The sequence below is a fragment of the Bacillus rossius genome (genome assembly GCF_032445375.1).
Source record: "Bacillus rossius redtenbacheri isolate Brsri chromosome 9 unlocalized genomic scaffold, Brsri_v3 Brsri_v3_scf9_1, whole genome shotgun sequence".
Taxonomy (NCBI): domain Eukaryota; kingdom Metazoa; phylum Arthropoda; class Insecta; order Phasmatodea; family Bacillidae; genus Bacillus; species Bacillus rossius.
The window spans coordinates 18,704,386-18,731,254 of NW_026962012.1; the positions used below are offsets into that span (position 1 = coordinate 18,704,386).

General features: G+C 40.6%; 1 protein-coding gene across 4 annotated transcripts in view; it reads left to right on the forward strand.

Annotated features, from left to right (window-relative positions):
• LOC134542674 (SUN domain-containing protein 2-like) overlaps window positions 1-26,869 on the forward strand; it is a 116,193-nt gene that overhangs the window by 83,993 nt on the left and 5,331 nt on the right. For 2 of the 4 annotated variants that reach the window (XM_063387113.1, XM_063387115.1), the window contains 3 exons: window positions 9,865-9,983; window positions 21,632-21,799; window positions 22,725-22,823. In XM_063387113.1, the coding sequence (XP_063243183.1) occupies window positions 9,865-9,983; window positions 21,632-21,799; window positions 22,725-22,823 (386 nt within the window). Of the gene's footprint in view, window positions 1-9,864; window positions 9,984-21,619; window positions 21,800-22,724; window positions 22,824-26,869 lie in introns of all 4 variants that reach the window. The other 2 variants (XM_063387112.1, XM_063387114.1) reach the window with 1 other exon arrangement.

A 26,869-nucleotide genomic window follows, 5' to 3' on the forward strand; every position in this document is an offset into this window, starting at 1 on the left:
GGCTGGGCATGTGTGGTCAGTGTCCGTGCGGGGCCGTTGGCCAGACTCGCTGGAAGGCCTGCTCAGGTACCTGGCATATGTTGCGACCTTGCCTCCTAGTACGCATGTAACACTGCCCCCTCCTTAAAACTGTTCGTTTCGAATAGGTAACACTTCCTTTCCAGCATATTCCCCCAATTGGTCCAAATGTACCACTTTCATCCATTACCCACTTTCCTCTCTGGATGCGGTAGACCACATCATTTAGCCGTTTTAAGATTTCATATGGGCCTTACCATGCTGCTTGAAGCTTTGGGAAACTGCCCTTCTTTCGTTGCAGGTTGTTCAGCCACACCGAATCGGCCTCCTGAAATCCGGTTGAGTTATCCTTCAGGTCTTACCTAGTCTTCATTCGGTTCGTCACTAATCGAAGATTCTTGCGGGCTTTTTCATGTCAAGCGCCATTCGCTCCTCTAGACGATTCACATAATCAGTGGTGCTGGTCTGAATTTTACTAAGACGACTGAACTTGATGTCACATGGCAGCCTCTATTCCTGTCTAAACACAAAACTCGCAAGGGTCTGCTCAGTGGAGTCATGAATGGCATCCCTATATGCAATCAGGAACAACTGGATGTATTGATCCTAATCCTGTTGATGCTCATCTACAATCTTGGCCAGGTGTTCCTCAAGAGTTCTGTTCAACCTCCACCATGACATCGGACTGAGGATGTAGGAATGTAGTCCTGGTTTTATTTATTCTCAGAAACCGACACACCTCCTGAAATATGGTCGACATGAAATGGCGGCCTTGGTCTCAGTGTAGCTCCATTCGTACCCCAAAGCTGCAAATTAAGTTGTTGACTATTGCATCCGCAATGGTAGTGGCTTCTTGGTTAGGAAGTGCATTAGCCTCTGGCCACTTGCTGAAGTAATCTATTGCTACCAGAATATACCAGTTACCATCCTTAGTCCTGGGAAATAGTCTGTCGATGTCGATGCTATCATTTCAAAGGGCGCCTCTCCTTTGTATAACATCATTTTCCTCAACTCCGGTGCTGTGGCCCTTTTCTAGCCGAGCACACTTTGCATTGCCTACACCAAGCCTCCACATTCTGGCGACACCTCAACAAATAATAGTATTGATGGGTCTTTGCTAGAGTTTTGTTCACCCCTAAATGACCACCACAGGTACCATCATGGATTTCTTTCAACACTTCTGTCACTAGACTCTTTGGAAGGAGTAGTTTCATGGTAACTACTTTTCCGTTTGGAATACCATTGTGCCCAAGAAGATTTCCCTTCTTTTTGGTCACTAGATATCTCATGTCATATTGGATGTCCAGTACCCTTCTCTAGCCAGCTTATGATGGGTGCCAGGTCAGTATCTTGCTGCTGTGCTGCTTTCAAGCTGGCATTATCCCATTTATTTTTACAGTTATTTTTGTTGTTTGCCTAACATCTTGGATTCCCTCATTTTTCTATGCCTTTTTGCAATGGTTACAGTCTACTTTACAAGGTCTTCGGGAGAGAGCATAAGCATTGCAGTAAAATCGACCTTTCCTGTGTTCTATTCGACAATCATACTGCTTTATCTGTTCAAGCCACCTAGCAAGTTGTCCCTCTGGATTCTCGAATTGTATTAGCCTCTTAAGTGCGGCATTGTCAGTGCATAAAAGGAATTTTCTCCCATATATAAATATATTTGTGGAAATGTTGCAAAGACTTCAATACAGCCAAGAGTTCTCTTCCATTGACACAGTATTTGCAATCAGGTGTAGACAAAACTTTGCTGCATGCTATTACTCATTCATTTCCATCTTGAACCTGGGAAAGTACAGCACCCAACCCATTTCCGCTTGCAATTGTGTCGAGGATATACTCTCCATGTTAGGCAAGTATGGGACTAGTATACAGGGATTACCTACTTGAGGACTTGAAAGGCTGTCTCCCATGCTGAAGTCCATTAATGTTGATTCTCTTGTCCTTGTTCAGCTGGTGCAATGGTTTTGCGATTGTCGAGAACCCAGGCACAAACAGCTTTTCCTAGGTACAGAGTCCCGAGAAACTCCTTACTTCATGCTTATTCTTAGGTTGAGGCCACTCATTAACAGAATGGATTTTCTCAGGATATGACTGCACTTCATCCGGCTATACAATATGTCCTAGGAATGTTACCTCATACTGGAATAAGAATCACCCCTTAGGATTCAACTTAAGTTGGGCACTATGAGTGCTTTCGAAAATGTCCTGCATATTTCGCAAATGTTCCTTCATTGTATTTTTCACCACGATAATGTCATCCAGGTATACTAGGCATGTTTTCCATGTCAAGCCATGCAGTACAAGTTCCATCAATCTCTCAAAAGTTGCAGGAGCACTACATAGCACGAATAGTAACACAGTGAACTGGAACAGCCCACTCCCGGTTGTGATAGCAGTCTTCTCCTTATCCTTGGGGTGTAGCTCCACTTGCCAGTAACCACTCTTCAGGTCCAGTGTAGAGAACCATCTGGTGCCAGAGAGTGTATCAAGTGACATCATTCAGCTTCTGATAGTCCACACAGAACCTCAGTTGGCATTCCTTCTTCACCACTAAAACAACTGGGGAAACCCAAGGACTTGCTGATGGTTCTATTACACCACCCTCCATCATACCCGCGATCAACATCTCTGTTTCTTCCTGCTTTTCTAGAGGCAGTCGCTGTGGTGCTTGTCGGATTGGCTCTGCATCACCTGTGTTGATGCGATGGTAGACCAGGCTGGTTCACCTTAGGTCAGTATCCCCTAAGGAAAATACATCCTGGTGGCTTACCAGAAAAGCTATGACTTCTTCTATTTCTTCATCTGTTTTCTGTTATATCATTTTGGAATCGCTTAGTAGAAGTTCTAAGATTTGGATTCAGTGGTTGTGCGGTATATCTAATAAGTGGAGAAGACTCTAGTGGCAAAACCAAAAGTCTGGTTCTCAGTTAGCTATTGGGTCTCCCAGTTTCAAAACCCTTGTTCGCAAATCGAGGTTGGCCACCCTTACTGGAACTACCTCGCTGAACCTCGCAATGTCTGAGATGACCAATAATGTCTTCAATCCTGATGTCATATCTGGCTCAATCAGGTAGCTCATGTTGCTCCTAGGGTCTTCCATTGTCCTAACTGCTATAATCTACTCATGGTTAGCAGGAATGGAAACAGATATGCTAACTACCACTTGCATTACAGGAACTTCCAATTGGTTTGGGTAAACAAGGCCACCTCTTCATCATTAATACACAGTGCCTGTTGTTCCATGTCAATAGTGCATCTAAATTGTTTCATGATTTCCACTCCTAGAATTACCTCATCGGTGATATCAGCAACAAGAAAGATCAATGTTAACATCTAAGTTCTAAACTTTAGCTCCAAATCAGCACAGGTGAAGTAAATTCGGTAGCTGTTTTGAGTCTGTATGGTATGATTGTTCTCATCAGCTTTTCCCTTCTTACAATGTCTGTGTGAACTAAAATTGCTGATGGCCCTGTGTCAAAAGTAAGTAAATACTGTTTCCCATTTATCCATCCATGAAGCAACATACTGTCATGACCTCAACGACCCTAGGGCTACCATTTCCTTTAGCACTGGCATGCGCCCCCTCACACCAGCTACTACTTGTTTCCCTGTTAATCTTCCTGTTTTTCTTCCTTTTGTGATGTCTTCCTGCATGTTGGGCAGTCCCTCTGGATGTGTCCTGGTTCATTGCAGACGAAGCACTGTTGCTCTTCTGATATGGTTACCTGGAGGTCATTCAGCAGTTTCTTCATTGCCCTGAGAATATCTACTTCAATAGTGGTGTTTAGTGGTAGTTTCTGGCATTTGCTCCAGTGTAGGCTCCAGTCCAGCTCTCCTTCTCCTGATGCTTGTGCTTCTTGAGGCACTGCGGGCTGTCTCAATTTCCAGGACATTGACCAAAGCTTCGCAGCTCTTCTTGTGCTGGGCCAAACGATCAGTTTACTGAACCTTCCGCATCTCTGAGTCCGTCTATAACACACTGGTGGCTAGCTGCTGGCGGAACTCTGTTGGTGCTTCTGGGTAGGCGAGGTGCAGAAGTCGCTGAATGTCTGCTTCGAATTCTTGGAATGCTTCTGAAGATCGCTTTTTACGTGTCTACAGGGAAGTTTTCAATTCACCTCACCCATTGTTCGGTCCCCACACCTTAGTTCAAGGGTCTCTACTAATATTCCATAGTCTTTCTGGTCTGGGACTGGTATGGTCTGCAGCAGCTCTAGTGGAGATCCTCTCAGGACAAGACAAGTGCTGTAGCTTTTTCTTCCTCGCTCCAACCATTTTCTTCTTTAGCTGCCTCGGACTGTTTTCTGTACACTCTCCATGAAGACTAACCTGCGAAGGTGGGTGGCTAGAATTTTGAGTGTCCATTGGAAGTGCCCTCCACTATAACTCGCCCTTTTAATGTCCTGTTCCAGCTGAATTATATGTTTTTACTGTTGTGCAAGATGCTGCTCCAAACACTTGACTTAAATCTTGAACCGAATTCTGGTTTCGTCAATTCTCTTCTTCATTTCTTCGTGAGCAGCAACTATTTTGTTTTGTATCTCATATTGACCACTCTTCATTTCATCTTGGTTCTTCTTCATGTCGTCAATCTTAGTATTTATAGCATTAATCATCTCCTCTTGGCAGTAATTCATTTTATTTTTTATCTCTTCTTGGCAGTTCTTCATTGCATTCTTCATCTCTTTTTGGCTATTTTCAATTTAACTATTCATCTCTTCTGGGCTATTATCAAATTTTATTCTTTATCTCTTTTTGGTTACTCATCATTTTATTATTCATCTCGACCAAGAAAGCCATTATGTTTTTAAGTTCGTCTGCCGCCTTCTTTTGTATTCACATACACAACCAGCTTATCACTAAAGTCTTATGACTACACTGTAATTTCTCCTATGAGCTAACCTAAACCTCTTCTGAAAACTAACATTATCTTACTACTACACTCAAAACTAACTACAGTTCTTAAACTAACTCAATTATTGAATAACTGAATTTGTAAAAAAAATGTTTTTTTTTTATTTTAGTTAGAAAAAAACTGTATCCTAAATCTATTAATTAGGGCTATCCCACTTCTGACACCAAAAATGTTACGAACTTATGTGGGAAGGACTGGGTTCGTAAGGGATAGCCCAATTAAGTTTTATTACAATTTTATTGATTACTAATGCTTACATTACTAATAAATAATTGTACTTAAAAATGTCTGATCTCGAATCACTTGGATTTTAAAATGTTTATTTGCGAAGGGGTCTCTCTCACCCTCTAGGCCGATGACGCACTTCCCTTCACTCACTCGCAGAACTCTCCAAACTTTCAGAACTGCAGCGGAAATCGGCGTGGCTGCTTATATACCCTTGCATCCTTCTCGAAGGGACGACAGTGGCTGTGTCGAGTCGCGTCATCCCGAGCCGAACAGTCGAGCTTGGCCCCAAGTCACATCCTCCAAGCTCGGCGGCATCCGCTGTAGGCCCTCAGAGTTCCTCGGCCGCTTGAAGTGTCAGTGAGGCGGGACAGTGAGGGAGCGGAGACCCTTGTAATACGAACATGCATGACGTCAGCGCCCATGCAGGACTATTGGCCAAACACGCTGGAAGGCCCACGTGTCGCGGCCTTGCCTCCTAGCACGCATGTAACATTATTTATTCGGTGATGTTAAATATTTAGTTATATTAACTCTGATGTAACCAATAATATTAGATATGTATATTTTTATGAAGATAGTAAACTTTTATGAAAATTCATTTAAAAACCTTAAAAAATGTGGGAAAACTTGAATTTTGTTTTGCCAAAATATTTCAAACCTGAAAAAAAATGAAAAAGCATGAAATAATGAAAATTATGATCATAAACATGTTGCTTACATACCAGTAATTCTCAACAGAATAAGTAGTCATTATTTTCATGGAACTAAAAAACCTTTACAAAGTGTTGAATAGGGTCAGAAAACATAACAAATAGTTTCATGTCCGCCATCTTGGATCCACCATTTTGTTTTCTAGAACTTTCCGACATTTGGAGGTAGCTTGGCTTCTGGGTTGTAGCCGCAGACGCCAAGGACAGTGAATGGCAGTGAAAGCTTCACATTATTTTCTGACATTTTGATTTGCGCCATTTGGTTTTCTAGAGCTTTCCGCCATCTAGTAAATGAATGCCCCATTTCCTAATGTTGCAATTTTCATTACGGCCGCCATATTGAAAATCCATAAGTATTATCCAAAAATTTCAAAAAAAATTAAAAATTATAAAAATATTTAATTAATCAAATTTCAATAAAATTTTATATTAAATCACCATTGCTCTTTTCGTTATGGCCGTCATCTTGAAAATCCCTAATTATTATGTTAACAAATCTGGAAAATTTTTAAAATTTATAAACAAAATAATTAATCAGATTCTAATAAAACAATTTTTAAAGAACGCACCTTGTTGAGTTCTCGGTTCGAACCCAGTGAGGGCAAAAATAAAAAATGGTGACCGATCCTTTTTCTTGATGTAAGTTTTTGGACATACGCCATTGCTTAGCACATGTATGTCTGTAGAAGAAAACTACAAAAAAACACAAATGACAAAAAACACAAATTAAGCAAAAAATTGCTGTTGTCAGGATTTAACGCCACACAATACTCCACAACAGGAACACTATTGTGTTTGTTTCGTCTTTTCGTCTTGCTGTGTTTTTGTCTCGTTTCAACTGTTGTGCTGAATTTTTTTGGGTTCGGTATTTTTGTGCTTTCATCATTTGTGGGTTTTTTTTCGTTCTGTTAGTCCATTTTTCTTTGTTTGTTGACCATCTTCCTGTTGTGGAGTATTGTGTGGCGTTAAATCCTGACAACAGCAATTTTTTGCTTAATTTGTGTTTTTTGTCATTTTTGTTTTTTTGTAGTTTTCTTCTACAGACATACATGTGCTAAGCAATGGCGTATGTCCAAAAACTTGCATCAAGTCATGCACTCCCATTGCACAAATCTTTCAAAGATAATACAATCCTTTTTCTACTGTAACTGCTGGCAGACTGACATCCCACCACTAATGCCAAGTTATATATATATATATATCATCAGTATGATGTCATGTCCACCATTTGGTTTTCGTTTGTTGCGCTACAACAATGTTAGTTGACGTTTCATCCGCTAGAGTACAAGAATTATTTATTTCTGTGGCACCTGCCAACTTGTTATTTGGGTGCCATCTTGGAAATTTGTATTTATTTAGCTAGAAATTCTGTAAGAATTCCCAAATTCATTATATAAATTTGCAGTTAATATACTGATTGATTCAATCAGTTTTGTCCTTGGTTCGATTACTGGGTGATGCAAAAAAATTAAATTCGAGGTAAAAAAAACTTATTTAATAAAATATGTTGAAACATCCTATAAGAGGTTGAAGTTTCTCATATACCAGCCTCTAGTAAACGGTTGATAACATATTGACCGCCATCTTGAAAATTAATAAAAATTAACCCAAAAATTTGAAAACAAATTCCAAAATTCATCAAAAAATCACTTATTAAAATAATGATTGGCACTATAGATTTACGTCCTTGGTTTGTTCTCGGCCGGTGATAAGGATAACATAAGCTTAAAATAAATTTTATATTCTGTTTCCCATACCCTTTCATTAAGTTTATTAACCATACACTCTAAAAAAAAACAACTCTAGACAAAATACTTATCCGACTAATTAAATACATTATCGCTAATCCTAACATGGAAGTATAATTTTTCGATACTTAGAATATATACCGACCAGTTCATGTACAATGCTATACATAAAGGCCATGCGTCTTCGAACCTCGGACCAGGTCATGAACAATGTCAGACATATAGGCTAGACATTTCCGAATTACAAGACGTTCCTCGTCGGTAGCTGATACACCATATATCAAGCAGGCAGACCCAAAGTATCAAAAATCAATTACAACCCATTTTAGACCAATGGAACATGTTTATGCTTACTAAAGCACCAAGAATCCCTTAAATATGTTTTATCAAGACCACAGGGTTTTTAACCAGTAAATATTCGGAGCTACTACAGATTTGACTAGGAACATTTAATGAAACAACACACATTCGACAAAAAAAAACACTGCACACACCACACACTGAACTCACAGTACACATTCTGAACACACAGTACACGCACTGGACACACAATACACATACAGTACACACAATACACATACAGTACACACACAGTACACGCACTGGACACACAATACACATACAGTACACACACAGGACGAACAGTTCATACACTGGACGCACTGAACACACAATGGTTACACAGTACACACACACAAATGACCTAGCTAAAGTACACACAGTACACACGCGTAATGGACCCACAATACACATACACACACAAGACATGCACTGAATACACACTCAATACACACACAGCAAACACATAATGAACATGCAATGAACACGCAATTTACACACTTTTGACTAAAAGGAAGTAAGTACATTTGGACGAAAATTCAACTTAGTGTAAAACGATCTCATCAGTTGGATACAATCTCATCAGTAGCATACGATAATAAAGAGTTGACTACGGACATTTAACGAAAAGGCTGTACTTTTTTATGAACATTCAACTAAGTAAGATGCGATCGCCCATTTACGATAAGATATATGCCTCCAACAGTATTTCACTCCAAAAGTCAATGGCTCCAAACGTATTGTTACGAACATAAGCAGGGCCGCGACACGTGCAGGTGCAGAGCTGGCTGGCGGCCGCCGCAACATGAGATGCGCCGCGCGCCTGGAAGATAACAAGGATTGTCGCTTTTCCCCCTCCTTCCCTACACTCCCCGCGCGATGCCCTGCCTGAAACCTGACAGCTGCGGAGTTACGCGAGCCGTCAACGCGTGTTTGGAGAGAATTCTGCCGTCGGGTCGGGTGGAATGACGCGACTGGCTCCAGCCGCGTTCGTGAATTCTAGAAGTGGCGCCTGTTATATATAAGCCCAGGACGCCGGCCTCTGAGGAGGGTCAGCCAGTGAGGAGGCGGAGTTTCCGGGCGATAGTGCCGCACGTGCGTCGCTGGACAAAGGTTCCAGGGCGGAGAGTTCAGTTCCGGGCGATAGTGTCGCGGGTGCGGTGGAGTTCCGGGGCGAGAGACTCCCGAGCGAAGCGTCGAGCGGATCCTCGGCGAAGGGAAGTGCGACGGCAGCGGAGGTCCACGAGGGGTGCTGCGGCGACAGTTGCGCCAGAGGTGCGGCCCAGCGAGGTGTGTGGTGTGTGACAACCGAGTGACTGGGGAAGCAACATTTCTAAGTGTAATTGATTACTAGGAATTTTAGAAGATTATTTGTTGTTATTGGCAATAAATAAAACTGTGTAGTAAAATCTTTAATTGGGCTATCCATTTACGAACCCAGTATTTTTCCACGACGAATTATTATTTTTGTTTTTTATAATTCGTAACAGTATTTAGCTCAAGCTGCCTTTGGCATTTAAGATTGTTTTAGGTGATCGTGGCCTAAACTAGGGGTCTGGGATTCTGAAAATGTTATACCCCGAGACAATGTTACTGTTCCTTTCATTACCACAAGAGTTCCGTGTGTTTGTGTGCGATCCTGTATCCCACCAGCTGGGTGACTTGGTAGCATACCTGTTATTACCAAAATTGTGCATTCGTTAATTCCTTCATCAGGGTTACTTGGAATCATATTTGCCAGTATCACAGGCGTGCCAGTTGTCTGTGTGCGTACATTAATCCCTCCGTAGGGGTGACGTGGTAGCGTGCCTGTCAGTATCACAGGTGTGCCAGTTGTCTGTGTGCGTACATGAATCCCTCCAGTAGGATGACAGTAGTGTGAAGGACGGTGTTTGTGCAGGGGGAGCTGTGGTAGAGACCCCGGACACATTCACCTACTACTCGGACTCGTGGCTCGAGCTGTTTGGTTTGCCGCTGTTTCGCTACGGACCCTGCAGCAGCCCCCGGTGCATTCTCCAGGTGACTTTCTCCACTGTGCAATGTGTCAACTGATACTACATGAAGAGTGGTAAAGGATTATTTATACTTCTCGCTGACACAAGTTAAACAAAGTTTTGGATCATCTTTTCTTCTTGTCTTTGCTTAAGAGTTGTTTTGAGGGCGAGGGTTTTTTAAATACTGTCACAACACTGTTTTAAGACTTCTGCCAAATAAAATAAATGCCATTGGCATTAATCACTCTATTTATTCAGACATGGAAAAGGATTAGTAAATGCAATCTATTAAGCATATCATAAAGAAGGCATCATTATGGATTACTCCAACAAAATTAACAATAAAAAATAAACATTTAAATTGATTTTTAAGATCCAGCAGTACTACCTTTTTCATGTCTTATACATCTTCAAACAAAATAATAATCTACAATATTATAGCCCAGGAGTGTCTACGAAATTTAACAATATTTCTTCGAATTATAATTGTATATGGTTGTTTAAAAAAAATAATAAAAACCCAAGATGCAGAAGGAATCTTTCTTTGGGTGAAAAAGACTTAACTCAATAAACAAAAATAATTAAATCATTATTATGGCAGAGCTGCGAGAGTATTTCAACATTACTATTACTAGTATTATTTCTGTGGACATCTCCTAGTTTCCTCCCAGTACAGGGAGTTCTAGAGGACTTTTCACCTTATTTAAAAATAACTTCAAACTTAATTATGTAAAAATAAATGTTTATTAGTACAAATCAGTCTTTCAGTTTCAGAAATAATTATTTAAGATGCTAGCATTTATAACGTTATCAATTACGGAACCAGTAGTGATTAAGGGAAAATCAGAACTTTAGTAAAGTAGACATTGGTATACTAGGTACTCGTTCAGAGAGACTTAAAAATAAATACTCAATTATGAAGTTACTATTGAATGAGTCTTAGATAAAAAATGAACTTGAAAGGACTGGGGCTTCTCATTGTAGATTACACTTGCCATTTCACATCTCAACACTTATTACCGAGAACTGAGACGAATAGATACGTGGGTGGCCAGTGCGTGCCCAGTCAGTCTGGACTCATCTCCTCCCCTAGGAGTGGGCCTAACAGTTACATCCAAGATATATTATTATTTTATTTACTATATATATATATATAATACTCTAAAGGCGATAACTTTATAAATTCGGGGAAAATTCCACAATTCTCCAAAAAAAATCTGCAATTAATATACTGATTGATTCAATTGATTCCTGTCCTTTGTTTGATACTTTATCAATACAAAAAATTAATTTTATGGAATAAAATATTAGTAGTGTAGGATAGCCAGTCTGGCGCGAGGGTTCAGGGTGTGGTGGTGGCGGCGGCGGCTTCTGCCTTGGAACCGCCATCTTGGATCGTGAATACACAGCGTACATCTTGGATCACCTTGACCTTGACCTTTGACCTTGATACCGGTGGCCATATTGGGTCCGCCATCTTTAAATCGAGTGCCCCACTCATGATACAATTTTCGTCATGGCCGCTATATTTATTTTTTTCTGTTCCACTGGAGACCACCATCTTGGATATCGTCGACTTTGTTTCTGCTGTTTGTTCCTAGAGAGCACCAGCGTCGCTATGTCTCATCTCATAAGGTCGATGTTCCATTACCTACCAGAGCTATTGTGGTCCTAACAAACAATTTAAATTTAATTTTTTTTATGCAAAATACACTGGAAACGCTGTGATTCGATCCATCGCAGCTCTGACCTTTAGGTTGGACAACATACGTCTTTAACCGCACGGCCATCGAGACATTTACCAGACTGAGAATTAAATAAGTTATATATATAAAAATAACACCCATATTCTGAATCGTATTTTTTTAATTTGAAGTAATAATAGCATCGTCTGTTTGAGACAGAACCGCTATCTTGTATTAAGATGTAACTTTTGCAATCATCGTTACGGCCGCCATCTTGAAAATTCGTAATTTTAATGCTTTAAATTCCGAAAAAAAATTCCAGAAAATATTTTTTAAAAATTGCTTACTTAATATGTTTAGTTGCTTAATCAATTTCGGTCCTCAGTTTGATTCCTGGGGAGCGATAAACCAATAATTTATTAATATATTTTTAAAAAATCTCGACAAAAAGTAATAAAAATGTCTTATGTCACGCCCGACATTTTGAATTATGGCGCAACCTTTGTGATTTTCTTTATGGACGCCATCTTGATTTTTTTATTTGTTATCCAACTTTAACCCTTGTGTTGCCACCAAAAAAAAAAACTCACAGCATCTGCCACTCGGGTACCCTGGTACCCCGCCTACGAAAGTTTTGGTAAAAGTCCATTGTAACTAAAAATAATTATATGCATACTATCAATATTTAATTATTCATATTCTATGAAGATATTCCTACCTAAATATAACAATTAAATTATGTACAGTGGCCTTGTGAGTCCTAAAGCAGATATAAAATGTGTGCAGCTGCACCAATATATTTCACTTTTCTAGTAAGGCCTGGTATGTTTAACATGAAAAGGAATTATAAGTATCGGTATTTTTCTTTTATTCCTGAAAAATATTCGAGGATACTTTTGAAACTCGTAGACACAAACATGCGTATATATTTGGAGCAGTAAAGCCGTATAGCTCAGTTTTTATTGTTTGCTCGAAGAAAGAAGATGTGCAGTCACTGCTGAGAGAATTTGGATAATTTGGTTTATGTTATATATGCTTTTTTTTATTTTCTGGCTTACTCCAATATTATTTAGTGCAGTGTGCATACTTGTGCATTATATTTTTTGAAAACAGAAGCAGAAAGCAGAAATATGAAGGAATTGTCGAGAGCTGAGTTTTTTTAGGTAAATAAATATAATAAATATGTACAATATTTGTATTATATATTTGATATTATTATAGTTTAATATTATTGTAAAACGTGAATTTATTTATTATTTTTTAGATTTAGTTACACTGAAAAAGATGAGTGCTTGAAAAGATTACTCGGCGAAGGGGATGACAAAAGTAATGCCCCTTTGGACAGTGAAGACAAGGATTGGTTCCCCAACGATACCGCTCCGAATTCTGTCAATTCTGAAGCATCGGATAATGAAGATTGCGTTGATGACGAAGGTGAAATGGATGGCGGACCTCAAGAAGAAGAAGAAGAAGAAGAAGAAGACTATGACGACGAAAGAGACGCCGAGGAGGAATGTGACAACAAAGTAGCTTCAGATGTTTCAGCCAGCACTAGTACAACTTTTGTGGCAAAAGACAAAACGGATTGGAATAAAACTCTGTCTCAAAACTATCAAACTCTGGCTAAAAATATTGTTAGGTGAGAGATGGACCGCGTAAAAGTACGGAAATGTTATCGATCTCTGGCACATTCAAAAAATTCATACGTTGGAAATGGTTGACATTATCGTTCAGTGCACAAATAAAAAAAGCGGAAGCCTAGTATCAAGATTACAATAGCAAGCACCACAAAAAGAGTCATGTGTATGGAAGAAAGTTATGGTAACTGAAATGTACTTTTATTTTTTATTTTTTTGGAATCTTGATAGGTGCTGGTAAAAATAACTCAAACACAGACCACATAGATGAAATTTGGAAGAAAAACTCTTATCCGTTACAGCGTGCGATGAGAAGAAGGCGATTTCAGTCGCTTTTACGTTTTATACATTTTGACGATTTCACTACACACCAGGAATGAAGAGCCATTGATAAAGCTGTACCTAATTCTGATATTTGGAACATGCTGAATGCAAACCTTGCGGCGGTGTATAGCCCAATGTAGTACTTGACTTTTGATGAACAGCTCTTACTTTTCGAGGAAGAACGAAGTTTACCCTGTACATGCCATTGAAGCCTGCTAAATACGGTCTAAAAATATTTTGGTTGTGCGATGCAAGTTATACTTATCCACTCAAAGAAATTTTCTATACAGGTAAACAAGGTAATACTCGAGAAGTCAATCAAGGAGAAAGAGTTGTGAAAGAACTGGTCACTGCTTACAAAGGATCTGGCCGGAACATAAGCATGGACAGATTTCTCCCGACCTTACTGTTGGCAGAGTGTTTTGTCATGGAAGCTCACCATCTTCGGTACTTTGAAAAAAAATAAAACATCCATTCCTCAAAAAATAAAAACCGTCGAACTCTAGTCCATTATTTTCAATGCTTTATGGAATTTCGTATGTTCCGAAGAAAAACAAAGCGACGATTCTTCTCAGTATGATGTATAATGATGCTACGATCTCTGATGTATCTCACCGGAAACCAGAATGGATATTGTTTTACAACAAAACTAAGACTGGCCTTGATACTATGGATCAAATGTGCGCGAGATATTCCACCCAACAGCGAACGTGCAGATTACCACTAGCTTTTCTTTACAACATTTTGGATATCGCCGGTGTTTTGCGTATGTTACTTACTATGAAAATAATGATATGTTTGCAAAAAATAACAGACGCGGACCTTTTTCTGCGCCAGCTTTCAGAAGAACTAGCCGTGCCAATTATATAAGAGCGAATTTCTAACCAGCAAGTCATGCGAAATCATGCAACGAAAAGCGCAATTGAAAGTTACTATGAAAGGCCAGTAACAGAAGTGTGAACTGATGAAAACGATCAACGAGACGCTAGTGGTGGAAAGGTTGTAGTTGGCTAATGCTACATTTGCAACAAGCAGCCTAAGTTAAAAATTTTTTTAAAAATATGTAGAGAACAAATTTTGATAGAGAATCGGTTAAATCATGGGAATTCGAGAAGGTTTTGGCCAATCGTTTTTGGAAAAAAAAATGACTCAACAAAAGGTACGTCAATGGGCACCCGGGTACCCGCGTGGCAACACAAGGGTTAATGAAAAAATTTTAAAATTCATAAACAAATTAACTAATCAAATTTAAATGAAAAAAAAATCTTCAAAAAACACTGTTGCACATTTCGTTATGGTTCCATCTTGAGTTCTAGAAATGTTACAAATTTGTTACGTCCGCCATCTTGGATGTGTATAACATAATCGTGGCTCGTTTCGTTATGGGCACCATCTTGGATTATATATCGTTGCAATTTTCATTGCGGTTGCCATCTTGTAAATCCGTAATTTTTAAGCTAGAAATTTGAAAAAAATTAACAAATTATAAAAAATTGTAATTAATAAAAATTTAATCAAATAATATTTTAAAAACACATCACGTAGTCCTCAGTTTGAACCCGGCAGGGTCAAACAATAAAATAAATCGTTACAGATCCTTCTTTCACGGAAGCCGCCGGTAGACTGACCTCCCACCACTAATGTCAAGGTTTATATCATCAGCTAGTACGAGGTCATGTCTGTTAATACTTTCCTAGTTATATGCACGAATAAATGGAGACAAGAGAATAACAACATCCATCTTGGATACTTTATTTACCTCTATGCACTCTGGTGGCATGATACTACACTAGTAGGTTTGTTTACAATCTCGTAACAATGTCCGCCATATTTTTTTCGTCAGCTGGAGACCAACGTCTTGTTTACATCTACTAGAGTGCATTACCGTCATATTAGTTTTAAGTTTTACCTGCTAGAGTGCAGAAATAGTTTATTATTACTGAAGTGCCCACCATCTTGAAATCTGAACGCCATCTTGAAATTGTGTAATTATTTAGCTAGGCATTCGGGAAAAATTCCAAAATTCATTAAATAAATTTGCAATTAATATACTGTTTGAATTGATCAATACTTGTCCTCGGTTTGATTTTTGGTCATTGACACGTGTAATTAAATATTAAATAAATATTATATTCTGTTTCCAATCACCTTTCGCGGAGTTTATTAATCATTCACTCTTAAAAATCATCACTAGGCAATATACTTGTCCAACAAATTAAATATGTTGCCAACAAGCCTAACACGGAAGTCTAATTTTGTTCAATACTTAGATTAACTTCTAAACCATTCATGTACAAAACCTACATAAAGACCAAGCGTCTTCAGATCATGATACCAGGTCATGAACAAAGTCAGACGTATAGACCAGCCAATTCAGGAACCTCATAACCTTCTTCGTCGTCAGCGTATTTCATATTTCGACCAGTCAAGACAAAGTCTTCGAACTGTCAGACCTAATGTATCATTAAATAAATAACATTCAATTAGACAATCGACACATACTAAAGAACCAAGAAACCTTTAAAAAATGTTATTAAGACCAAGTGGCTTTTTGAACTAGTAAGTATTCAGACTATACACAGATTTTACTACGCACAATTATCGAAAAGATAGCTCAATCAGAAGCACACTAATCAAAAAGGAAGCACAATCTGAAGCACAATCATCGAAAGGAAGCACAATCTAAAGCACCATCAGAGAAAAGGAAGCTCAATCAACGAAAAGGAAGCACAATCAACGAAAAGGGAGCACATTTTTAAGCAAAATCAACAAAAATGAAGCACATTTGGAAGCACTATCAACAAAAAGAAAGCACCATCAACAAAAAGGAAGCACAATCAACGAAAAGGAAGCACATTTGGAACCACCATCAACGAAAAAGAAGCTAATTAGGAAACACCATCAATGAGAAGGAAGCACATTTGGAAGCACAATGGAAGCACAATAAATGAAGAGGAAACAGTATTACGAGATCTCAGTCTTAGTTAGAAATCAGTTTACAAGAAATAAAACATTTTTTTAAATCTAAATAATTCATTTATATTTCAATATTACACACATAACAGTTAAACAAGTGATTATTGTATGTAGACAGCTTTCCGCAGTTCTTTAAGTATGGACGATACTTCGTATATATGCGAGTAGTTTCCTCTACAAACAGATGCCACCAACACTCTCAGGCGATCAACTAATATGTTAGGATCTTCACATGACATATAATCAATCTCTTCTGCTATCACCATCTTCCTGGAATGTCGGTTCTTAATTTTTGTAAGATCACTTGACACTGCTGTTGGCACGTGATTGCAGCTCGATCTACTGTGGAGTGGCCGAAACAGATACGAAGTCAACTCGCGCATCTCGAATAAGATTACTTAAAAAGCAAGGGGGCTCATGGAGGAGACTGGTGGAACTCCCTGGTGGCTCGGAAGAGAAAAACAGGAGGACGTTTGTTGTGTAGGTCACTAGAGGGCAGGCGTGTTGAGTAAGACTCGACAACCCAGGGGAAGTAGTTGACAACTCCGCCACTAGAGGTCAGAGGTGGTATGTTCGGAAACCACTGGCCAGTCTTTGATAAAGACCGAGGTTAAGTGCCGGTCATTGCACTGGAGTCTAAAGGTGGTAGGTGTAAATGTGCAGGGGCAGTGGGAAATGAGCTCTACTGAGCCTGGAGACGTGCCGGGGTGTTAGGTAAACTGACTCTGGAGCCTGACTGCAAGTGCTCACCTCAGGCGAGCTCTCAGAAACTAACTGCCCTGGGAAGCTGCAGGTACAAGCGGTCCTGATCACGATAGCAAGGGGGGGGGGGGGGGGGGGAGATTCAGGAGCCGGGCGTGCAATGAGGCAGGGAGAAGAGGAGTGTAAAGCCGCTCGTGCCTCAAAATAAAATTATTTTATTTTAATAAAAAGTCCTTGGAAACTGCTGGGCAAAATACAAAGAAAATTAAAGTTAATTACCAGAGGGGGCACGAGGCGGTGCACAAGACAAAATTTACACTCCCTGCACACTAGTAACTTGGGGAGTTCGTGGATAGATAAAATGAAGAAGGTATTTGATAAATAAATACACTACATCGGTAGCTTGGTCTATAGGTTTTCCTGGTTTATTATTAAGAGATTTTGTTTTCGCATTATTTCAACATGACAATAAAGATCTTAGTAAGTAACAAAGTTAAGGGGGCGCCCCGGGATTCTTTAAAACAATACATATTACACCTTAACAAATAAATGATTACATAAACAAAAATTTAAAAATTGCACCAAAATTTGATTCTCCCAACGATTACATATACATGAGTTTCCTTGATTTTACATGTTCCTGGGATTACGTTCTTAAAGCCCTGCTCGCTGGTATCTAGTTAATGAATTTAGTTCCTTCTATGCAAGTGGAAAATATATATAGCTCATATCACCCGGGTCTTCCCAGGATGACGTCGGACCGAGAGGAAAACTCTTCTAACGGGGGAAATCAGCAGCAGGTCCTGAAGATCATGCGGGGAGCAATTTCTCTCCCCGGAAACTTTGACCCTGTCTGAAACACATGTCAAATTCAAAACGAATTAGAGCTGCGTCCAGACAGTCATACACAGTCGGCGCGAAAGGCCAACAAACGGGAATTTGGGGAAGAAAAAAAAGCTGGATTACTCACCAAACAGGGTGTGAAATCAGGACTCGCGAGGTGTCTCGCGCCGACATCAGGATGGCGCGTACCGAGAATTCGCGGATGCGCGGAAGAAACTAAAATTTTTAGGAAGGTAAAAAAAATAATAAAATTTAACTAAACATGACTTCTTCTAAATACTACATCTGACTGGCTACTGTACCACTGGGATCACATCCCTAAAGACAGCTGACTACATTCTTGTGCACACGAATTCGCCGTTGCCGCGAAAAGCCTCTTAGCACAGAGGACGCTGAGAAGACGTGGTCAGTAGCCGAGGTCGGAGAACTAAGTGCCGGCGATGGCGGTCAAAGCTTCTAATTAAATCGGGCGCTCAGCCCTAAGAAAAAAGGGGGGGGAAGGTTCGGCTCAGGGCCGAAAACATGCAGAGGTGCCCGAGGCGGGCGTGACAACACGACATGCGCGCTCTCTACCGGCGGCAACAGGAAGCTACAAAGAATCGACTTCTACAGGCCGCGAGAAGGAAGCATAGGGCTTAAGGGCGCCGCGGCGCTGCTCTCTAGCGGCGTAAAGGGGAACTAACTGAGGCGGTGAGCTGACTTGCCACCAGGTGTCATGAGGGTGAGCTCTGCATGCTGGCGACCAGCCCCGCGGTTACTTTTTCCTCCGCTAGATGTCGGGGATGTGTCTGTCGGACCAGGGAGAAGGTCCTTCAATTAGGCCATCGTCCCGTCAGGTCACTGCTCCTAGCTTGATTTCTCAGAACTAATGTGAGGTGGAGAGAGAAGAAGGGGGGGGGGGGGGTAGAGACAGAAAACGCCACTAGCTTGAGAACGTCGGTCCACTGGAGACTGCTTCGTGACGAGACTTGCTATTCTCAGCAGCCCTCTAAGAAGAAGCAGCTCGCAGGCCAGAAGCTGCTCTATGCGAATTTGGTCATGAAGTGAAATAATATTACAAACTCGGGATGTGACTGCAGGCGAGAGAAATTTCAACCGGGCTGACCATGTCCACATTAGACAGCAAAATATCAGATTGGTCCCCTGGGAAGGGGCTTCGGTCCACTGGCACAAAGTTTAAATACGTGGCGTACACTGGCCTAACGAAAAGTAAATTACCCCCTTAACAACCAGATAAATTTAAAAAATAAGAAATCCCAAAAAATTTTAAAATTATAGAAAAATTAAAAAAAGGTGACGAAATGCCTAATTTCCGGCACAGGAGGCAGGATGCTGGTCTCGCAAAGGGTCGGCAAGATCTCAGATACTGCACTGGTAACGACTCGAGAAAACAGCCGAACAAAGATTATAGGGAAGGGAATAGTGAGCGACACAAATTTTAATTTAAGCTATAAAATTACTGTTAAGATAATTCAAAATTGAAATTTAAAATTGTGCCGAAAAATCATATTGGCAGCACAATAGCTAAATAATAACGAATTTCCAAGATGGCACCCAAATGTGAAGATGGCAAGCATAACAGTAATAAATGATTACTGCACTCTAGTGGGTAACAATCAAACTAGCATGGCGGTAGTGCACTCTAGCAGACAAAAACAAGATGATGGCCTACAGCAGACGAAAACAAGATGGCTGCCTACAGCAGATGAAAAAAAAATGTCGGCCTCTAGCAAACGTAAATTCAAGACTGCGGACATGATGTCATTCTAGCTGGCGATATGTGTACCTTGGCATTAGTGGTGTGAGGTCAGTCTATTGGTGGCTTTCGTTAAATACTCCACGAACTAACCTACGACTTAATGTTTGCTAGCATATTACATCAACAATTTTTTAAGTTAAACGAGCATTGAATTTATTTTGTGGTTTTAATTAAGAAAAGCACAATAAAAAAATTTTGAACAAAACTAAATAGCGTTATTTATAGGTATTTGTTTCTATAAATTTTTAGTTTAGAGACATTTAGAATGTAAATAAGGACTTTTTAATTGTGATATTAAAAATTCTGATTTCACAATAATAAATGCTAATTTATCAAATAATAAATGACTTTTTTAAATAGGTGCTATCTTTTCCAGCCCGTAGGTATAAAACACCAACTAGTGGAGGTTTTAAGTGTGGAAATGAGGATAAGAAACAGGCTCAAACTTGTCAATTCCTTTTAAAAATTGCTCTTACCGGTTTTCTTTGTGCAACAGCAGCATAAGTATTATCTTAAAATACAATATTTAATGTTAGATATGTAGCACTTATAAGTTGTTATAATATGATTTTGTTTTGTTAATGTAAGAATTGATAATTTTAATTTTTTCCTGGATGTTTTAATAGTTAGATAATAACCTATGTGTCTGTGTATGTGTGTGTCTGTGTGTGTGTGTCTCTCTCTCCCTCTATCTCTCTATCGCTCTGTTGCTTCCCTCTTGCTTCAAAAAAGAGGCACGTTGAATAAGTTTACATTAAACTTATTAATGTATTAGAATTGTAGCTTTGTTGAAGCTTTTTCTTCTTTGCATGATTAAATGGGCTAGTAGGCTACATCAAGCCTTCCATTAGTATTTTTATTGTGAAGCCCTGATTTTTTCAAAATTACTATTTAAGACACACCGAAACTTATTTATGAGCCTCCTCAATTGGGTCTGTTTTTTTTGTTTGTTATTTTCATGTTGGGTTCTACATGTTGTTGACTTCCAGGTCCTTAGTGTTGGAACCACTTGCAAGTAGGGCTGTCGAAGATACCGTCTTGGGCCTAGGATCAGTCTGGAATGTGAGCCACTTCACCGAGTGGTTTTAGACGTTGTCGGAAGAATGGCTGTGTTGCTTAGTGCTGTATTGCCAGCCAGCCATAATGGGCCAATTTACAGTTGAGCTGTTCAGAACATAGTAGTGTATTACAGTATTAGTGGCTGTCATTTCTTTGTCTTGAGAGGTGCTGACTGGCAGCGGAGTGAGTGGTCAGTGCAGCCACTCACCGCCAGGGGCGCTTGCATCCCTGGCCACTAGATCCAGTCCTGGATACACGAGTCCAAGTGCCCAACCCCCGCATGGTAGACTCTTTTCTACTCTGTCCAACTCTTCATCCAGACCATCCTCTGTCTCCTGTATTCTCCTACACTCCTGCACCCCGCATGACAGTGCCCAGGGTTTTCCGTGTGTCTATGCAGGTTTTACCTGGGCCCAACCTATCTCTAGTTATAGTCTAGATTTATGAGTGAGTGGATTTAGTCATGGCGCCAATCGCTGCCATGCCTGGCCAATCTTCTCCTAGCACGTGATGCATGCGACCCTCTCCCGTCATGGCTAATCCCAGCATGACCAGGCGTATAGGCCTCGGCCTGAGACGCACCTAGGTCCCTCCCTAACCCGGACCCCTCCAAAATACAATTAGTCTAAGAGCATCTATTCTGTCGACTGGAATGCACGTGTCACTAGGCTGCTAGTGTGTGTCCCAGCCGAGCGTGCAGCCCGGCCACTGCTGGGCCTTCAGGGGCGCCCGCGGCAGCGTCAAGATCCGCCTGGCCCGCCGGGTGCGAGTGACGGGCGTCACGCTGGACCACATCCCGCCCAGCATCGCGCTCTCCGGGGACGTCTCGTCCGCCCCCAAGAGCTTCCTGGTGGCGGTGAGTGCTGCCTCCTCTCCTCCCGAGCTTTCATCCTCAATGTGTGGATGATGTGGTGATAAGTCGGTTTACGGACAATAATTTTACGTGATGATGTCATAAGAATTTTATTATTGCTGTCTATCTCCTCAGAGGGTTGAAGCCACCTATGACGGCTTAAGCTACAGTTATAAAGTACCCTGCTGCGGCCAGCTTGGTCCAGGTCTATGCCAATGCTTTGGTTCCAGAACTAATTTTTAAATTGATTTACAAAACTAAATGTTGCTCCCAACCTGATCCCAGCCAGCAGGAATGAAACTGTCCGCCCTACACTCACCGGGCGGTGTGATAGAGCGACAACTACCTGGACGACGCGGAGACCTCTGCTTACCGAGGCCCGACCGGTCAGACACTACATTTCAAGGTCACCTTCACAAGGCTGATAAATACACCCAATGTTTTCAGTTTCAGGGGTGAAATTTTATACAAAAATATAATTTGTCCTGATTGGCTTCAGAAATTCTTGACTGTGAAAATTTGTCTACATTGCTACACATTCAAGTGCGTATTTTTCCAGGTTTTCCAGACAACACCATTCTAATAAAGGTGAGCAACTTACGAAAACAATTTTGGAAGAAGACAGACAATATCATAATGGTGCCATTGCGTGCTCCTCAGGCATTCTCAAAAAACATTTCCGCACTATCAATATTATTAGAGTATCAATACTTGTTATAATAGGCCTACTTAGAAGCAGTGAAGTACAGCACAATAAGTGTAGAAACATAACAACTACATGTGTTAATCTTAGTACCAAGTTTAATTCTTCATACATTTTATTGCAAAAGATGAAGCACGCAAATCACAAACACCTGAGTAAACTCTGTCATCAGCCTGGTGGTAGAGGTGACATCACACTCGCGCCCACGTGCCGTGTGGCTTGCAGGCGCTGGTTCCCGGGCCGGGCAAGCGGCTGGCCGCGCATGCGCTCGGCGTGTTCCAGTACAACATCTCGGGCGAGCCGCGGCAGAGCTTCAGGATCCAGGTACGTGCGAGGCTAGGCCGGTCGCACAGGGGCTTGTAGTTAGTATCTCAGAACACTGGTTACCCGTCATCGCTACCACCGAACATGGCGGCCCCCACGTGTTGCTAGCTCTATATACACACACACACACCCACACATCCACACACCCACCCACACATCCACACACCCCCCCCCCCCCCCCCCAGTTCGTGTAAACTGTGGGGGGCGCACGAATTGTATTGGTGTGTCAAGTGAAAAAATTTTTGTAGCAAAACTATTCTCGAATACAAATTATAAACTAAAAAGTCATAGAAAGGAGTAATCACAACTTTCAAAATATGTTAGAAATTTGGCATTTGTTGATTACCAACAATCTTTTTACTATTAATGTTGTGCTATTATAGCTCATTGGCAAAATATGCGCATTTGAATTAGGTGTGGTTATTTTTTATTTGGGTTCAAATCCTATCACCGAAAAAAAAAACTTTATGAATATTACTAAGTCTTTATTTGTTACTTATAGAGGAAAGTTACCAAAGTCGAACCCCCATTTTGTTATTTGCTTGCCACATTTTATTTTACGTAACAAAACATTCAATTTTTAATTAACATAACAGTTTCATACATTGCTAAGTGATTTACAGTGTTTACGTGAATATAAAAAACATGATAATTTTTCTATAAACTTTTAAATAAAAAAGTGGTATATAGAGTGCCTGACAAAATGTTGACTAAGTCGGACCACTTGAAAACATTCAAAGAAAAGTCACTAAAAATACATCAATAATGGCAGATAGTTAGAATAACGTAAATTATATTGTGCAGTCAGAAACTTATTAGTGCCACAATCCTCTGTTTATGGCACTAACGGCAGAAATCACAGATGAAATATTTCTGTCATTTCCCGTGCACTCTTCGTGTGCCCACAAGCTACACATTGTGCACTGAATCCACATTTATTGATTGCAGTCCCTTGAAAATTTTTGTCCACAAAACATTGAGGGCGTACGGTGTTATGGAGAAATTATCGGAGCAAATGAGTGGGCGCCACCACGTGAGTGGGCACGTGGACCCGGCGAGAGACTCTAACCCAGGGCGTTACGTGGCCCGTGTGCGGCGAGATACTTGGCCCTCTGGATATTGAACGCGCCGCTCTCGACCCTACCTAAGCCCGCTCTCAGCGTCGGGCACGCTTCTAACACGAGTGGGTTCTCAGGGCGTCCCACACGCCGCCGACCAGGTTGGGGTCCCACGTGGTCCCCCGAACACAAAGACACGTAACACAGTTAATTAGTTTACTGTACTCACGATTTATTTCCATACACGTTCCTTCAATGGTACAACTGATAAAAATGCCCGGGGCACGAATCGGCTTTTAAGTGAGGAGGCGAGCCACGCATGTGGTCGCCTCAAGGCAGCGACACGACCGCCCTCGGCTGGCGGGTGAGATAGACTGGGGTGAGATCATGGTTTGCAGGTGGCAACATGGCGCCCTTCGCGCCGAACACAATTACCGTTACAACACACTGCGATTCCGTGCCCCGGCGAAAGTTAAGTAAATAGTAGATTACATTAATAATTATATAGAAATTACTGGCAATTTAAAATACATTAATGTTTACGTAGTTATTAAGAATTATTCTAAAACATTTCTACCCTCGTCCAAGTCCGTGCCTATTCGGGTCCGCCCGGGCAACATCTATAGTTTTATATTTAATTGTAATATTTAAATTGGAGAAACACATGATTAAACTGCAACAAGACACTGGGGCAAAAGAATAAAAGAAAAAGGGTTACAATAATAATTAGCATACTTAGGGGTGCGACGCACTGCAGCTAGGCGCCCTCTTGCCGGGCTGGAAACACACGCACACACGCACGCACGAGCGGGAGGTTTGAAATGAGACGGTGGTTGGGCGGTGTCATATTGGGCTCAAAGGGGCCGCAGGCCCGGACGACGTCAACATGCAGTCTGCATTAACCTTGAGTTGGCAGTACGCCTTGTGGAATACAGATGTCCAAATCAGAGTCCCCACTGTCGTGTAATGAAATATCGTCGCTGCCTGAACTGTCATCATCTTGTCTTCCACCAACATTTTGGGTCCTTGATCTCGCACGTCCTCTTCCTCGCCTTCCACCACCTGTACAAGCCGCACCTCTCTTGGCTGGCTGACTTCTCCAAGGATTGTTTGTAATCTGCAGATGATGTAGCTTTCCTGTAACGGTCGGGTCCATACATTGCGCGTCTGCGCGGGCGTCGGCACACCTCCCCCCTCCTCCTTCACCCTCCTAGTGAGTGTTTGATTTCTCTTGAGATTGTTCTCCGAATAGTGGGTACAGGGCTGTTGTGGATGATGGACCAGGTTCTATCGTTGGTGATGATGAAGATGTGCTCGGTATATTTACAGGCCCGTGGTCTTCATGTTGTGGAGTAACCAAAACTGGAGTATACCTCGACAGTGTCATAGTTAGACCTATGTGCTTCCCTTTGCTGAACCTCTCGCGAAGCTAAATTAGAGAAATAGATACTATTAATAATAACCTTTTTCGCTTAAAGTAAAGTATAAATAATGTAATGAATTGTATACAAAAGTAAAATATAAAATTCAATGACACAGTCTAAAACATGTCTTGGCCTTCATGTTTCGCTCAGGCACACGCAATCTACAACCTTGACACGTTACCTCATAAATATAATGAAGCTAGTTTGATCACGAATTCTTAAAGTTGTGTTTATTTCACATTAATTTATTTAAGTTTACAAAATACACTCATTTGACACACCATTGTTGTTGGTACGTCTCCCGATGTCCATAATCGCGAACACGCGCGGGTGCCAGCTCCGGCCCGGGGGTGTAGCAGGATTCACCAGTGCGCAGTGCTCGGGGGCACTCCTAGCGTTCAGTCGGCACCATCGTTTGGCACATCAGAAAATACTCATTTAGATTAAGTTACACTAAACAGGCTTTTCAGTAAATAAACAAAACAAATTTATGCTTGTTATAAAATTGTATTAGTTATTATCAAATTTTAGGCAAAAATAATTAAACAATTATATTTCTTAATGCAGCTAAGCCCGATTTGTAAGGACAAGTATCCATACAGTGACTGAGGCCATGTTTATTTTAAGGTTATAAGTGTATAGGCCTATACTTTAAATAAATTTGGTGGCAAACATCACATTGTAAAGTAAACCACTAATTAATATTATTAAAAATATCAACAGTGTATGTGTGCATGCTCTCTCGCATGCTACCTGTAACAACGGTAGCCAATTGAACACTGATGGCCGATGAGACAAAATCGGTTTAAATCATGTTATGACTCCTTATTTAACCTGCCTTTAAATTATTGCCAGCTAAGAAACTTGATACGTCAAACCCAGTAACCGTGTAGAATCCGAACTCTGGTATCATTAGCAGATTGTGTCTGCTATTGATGAAGGCTCTAATTGGAGACTCAATGTTTAAATAACATTGCTCGTTTAACAAAGGCTAAAAAATATATATTTTTAATTTATCTGTGTCACCAACGAAACCTCAAACACATTGCAAGTACTTATGGCGTTAGTTAACTTTTAACTTTACTGAACATTTCAGTGACTGTTTACCAAATGTTAAATAATTTTCACTTGCCAAAAAATGTTTTTGTTAATTTAGTTTCATTTTCTTTGAGTGTCCAACAAATTTTCTTATGACACAAGGAATAAGAAGTAACCAATTAAAAAAAAAAAAAACGTTTTGTATGGCTTAAACAACATGTCACTATGAAGCCTGCTGTGACACTAGCCTCATCACTGCAAGCACTGAGCCTTCTCTCAAGAATATATTGAGTTTACTGATAGGTTGCTTCTGTTAGGGAAAAGGATGTAGTCCAGGTGTAATATTCAATATAATATTCTAATGTTTTAATGGAATTCAGGTGCATATATTTTACATAAGTGAAAATAGCTAGTAGACTACACATACATGAAATTACACTGGAACACTGCTCCACATAATTTAGGCCACAAACTATCAGCACAGCGAGGAAAACAGGAAATAATTTAATAGCAACATACAAGGCTC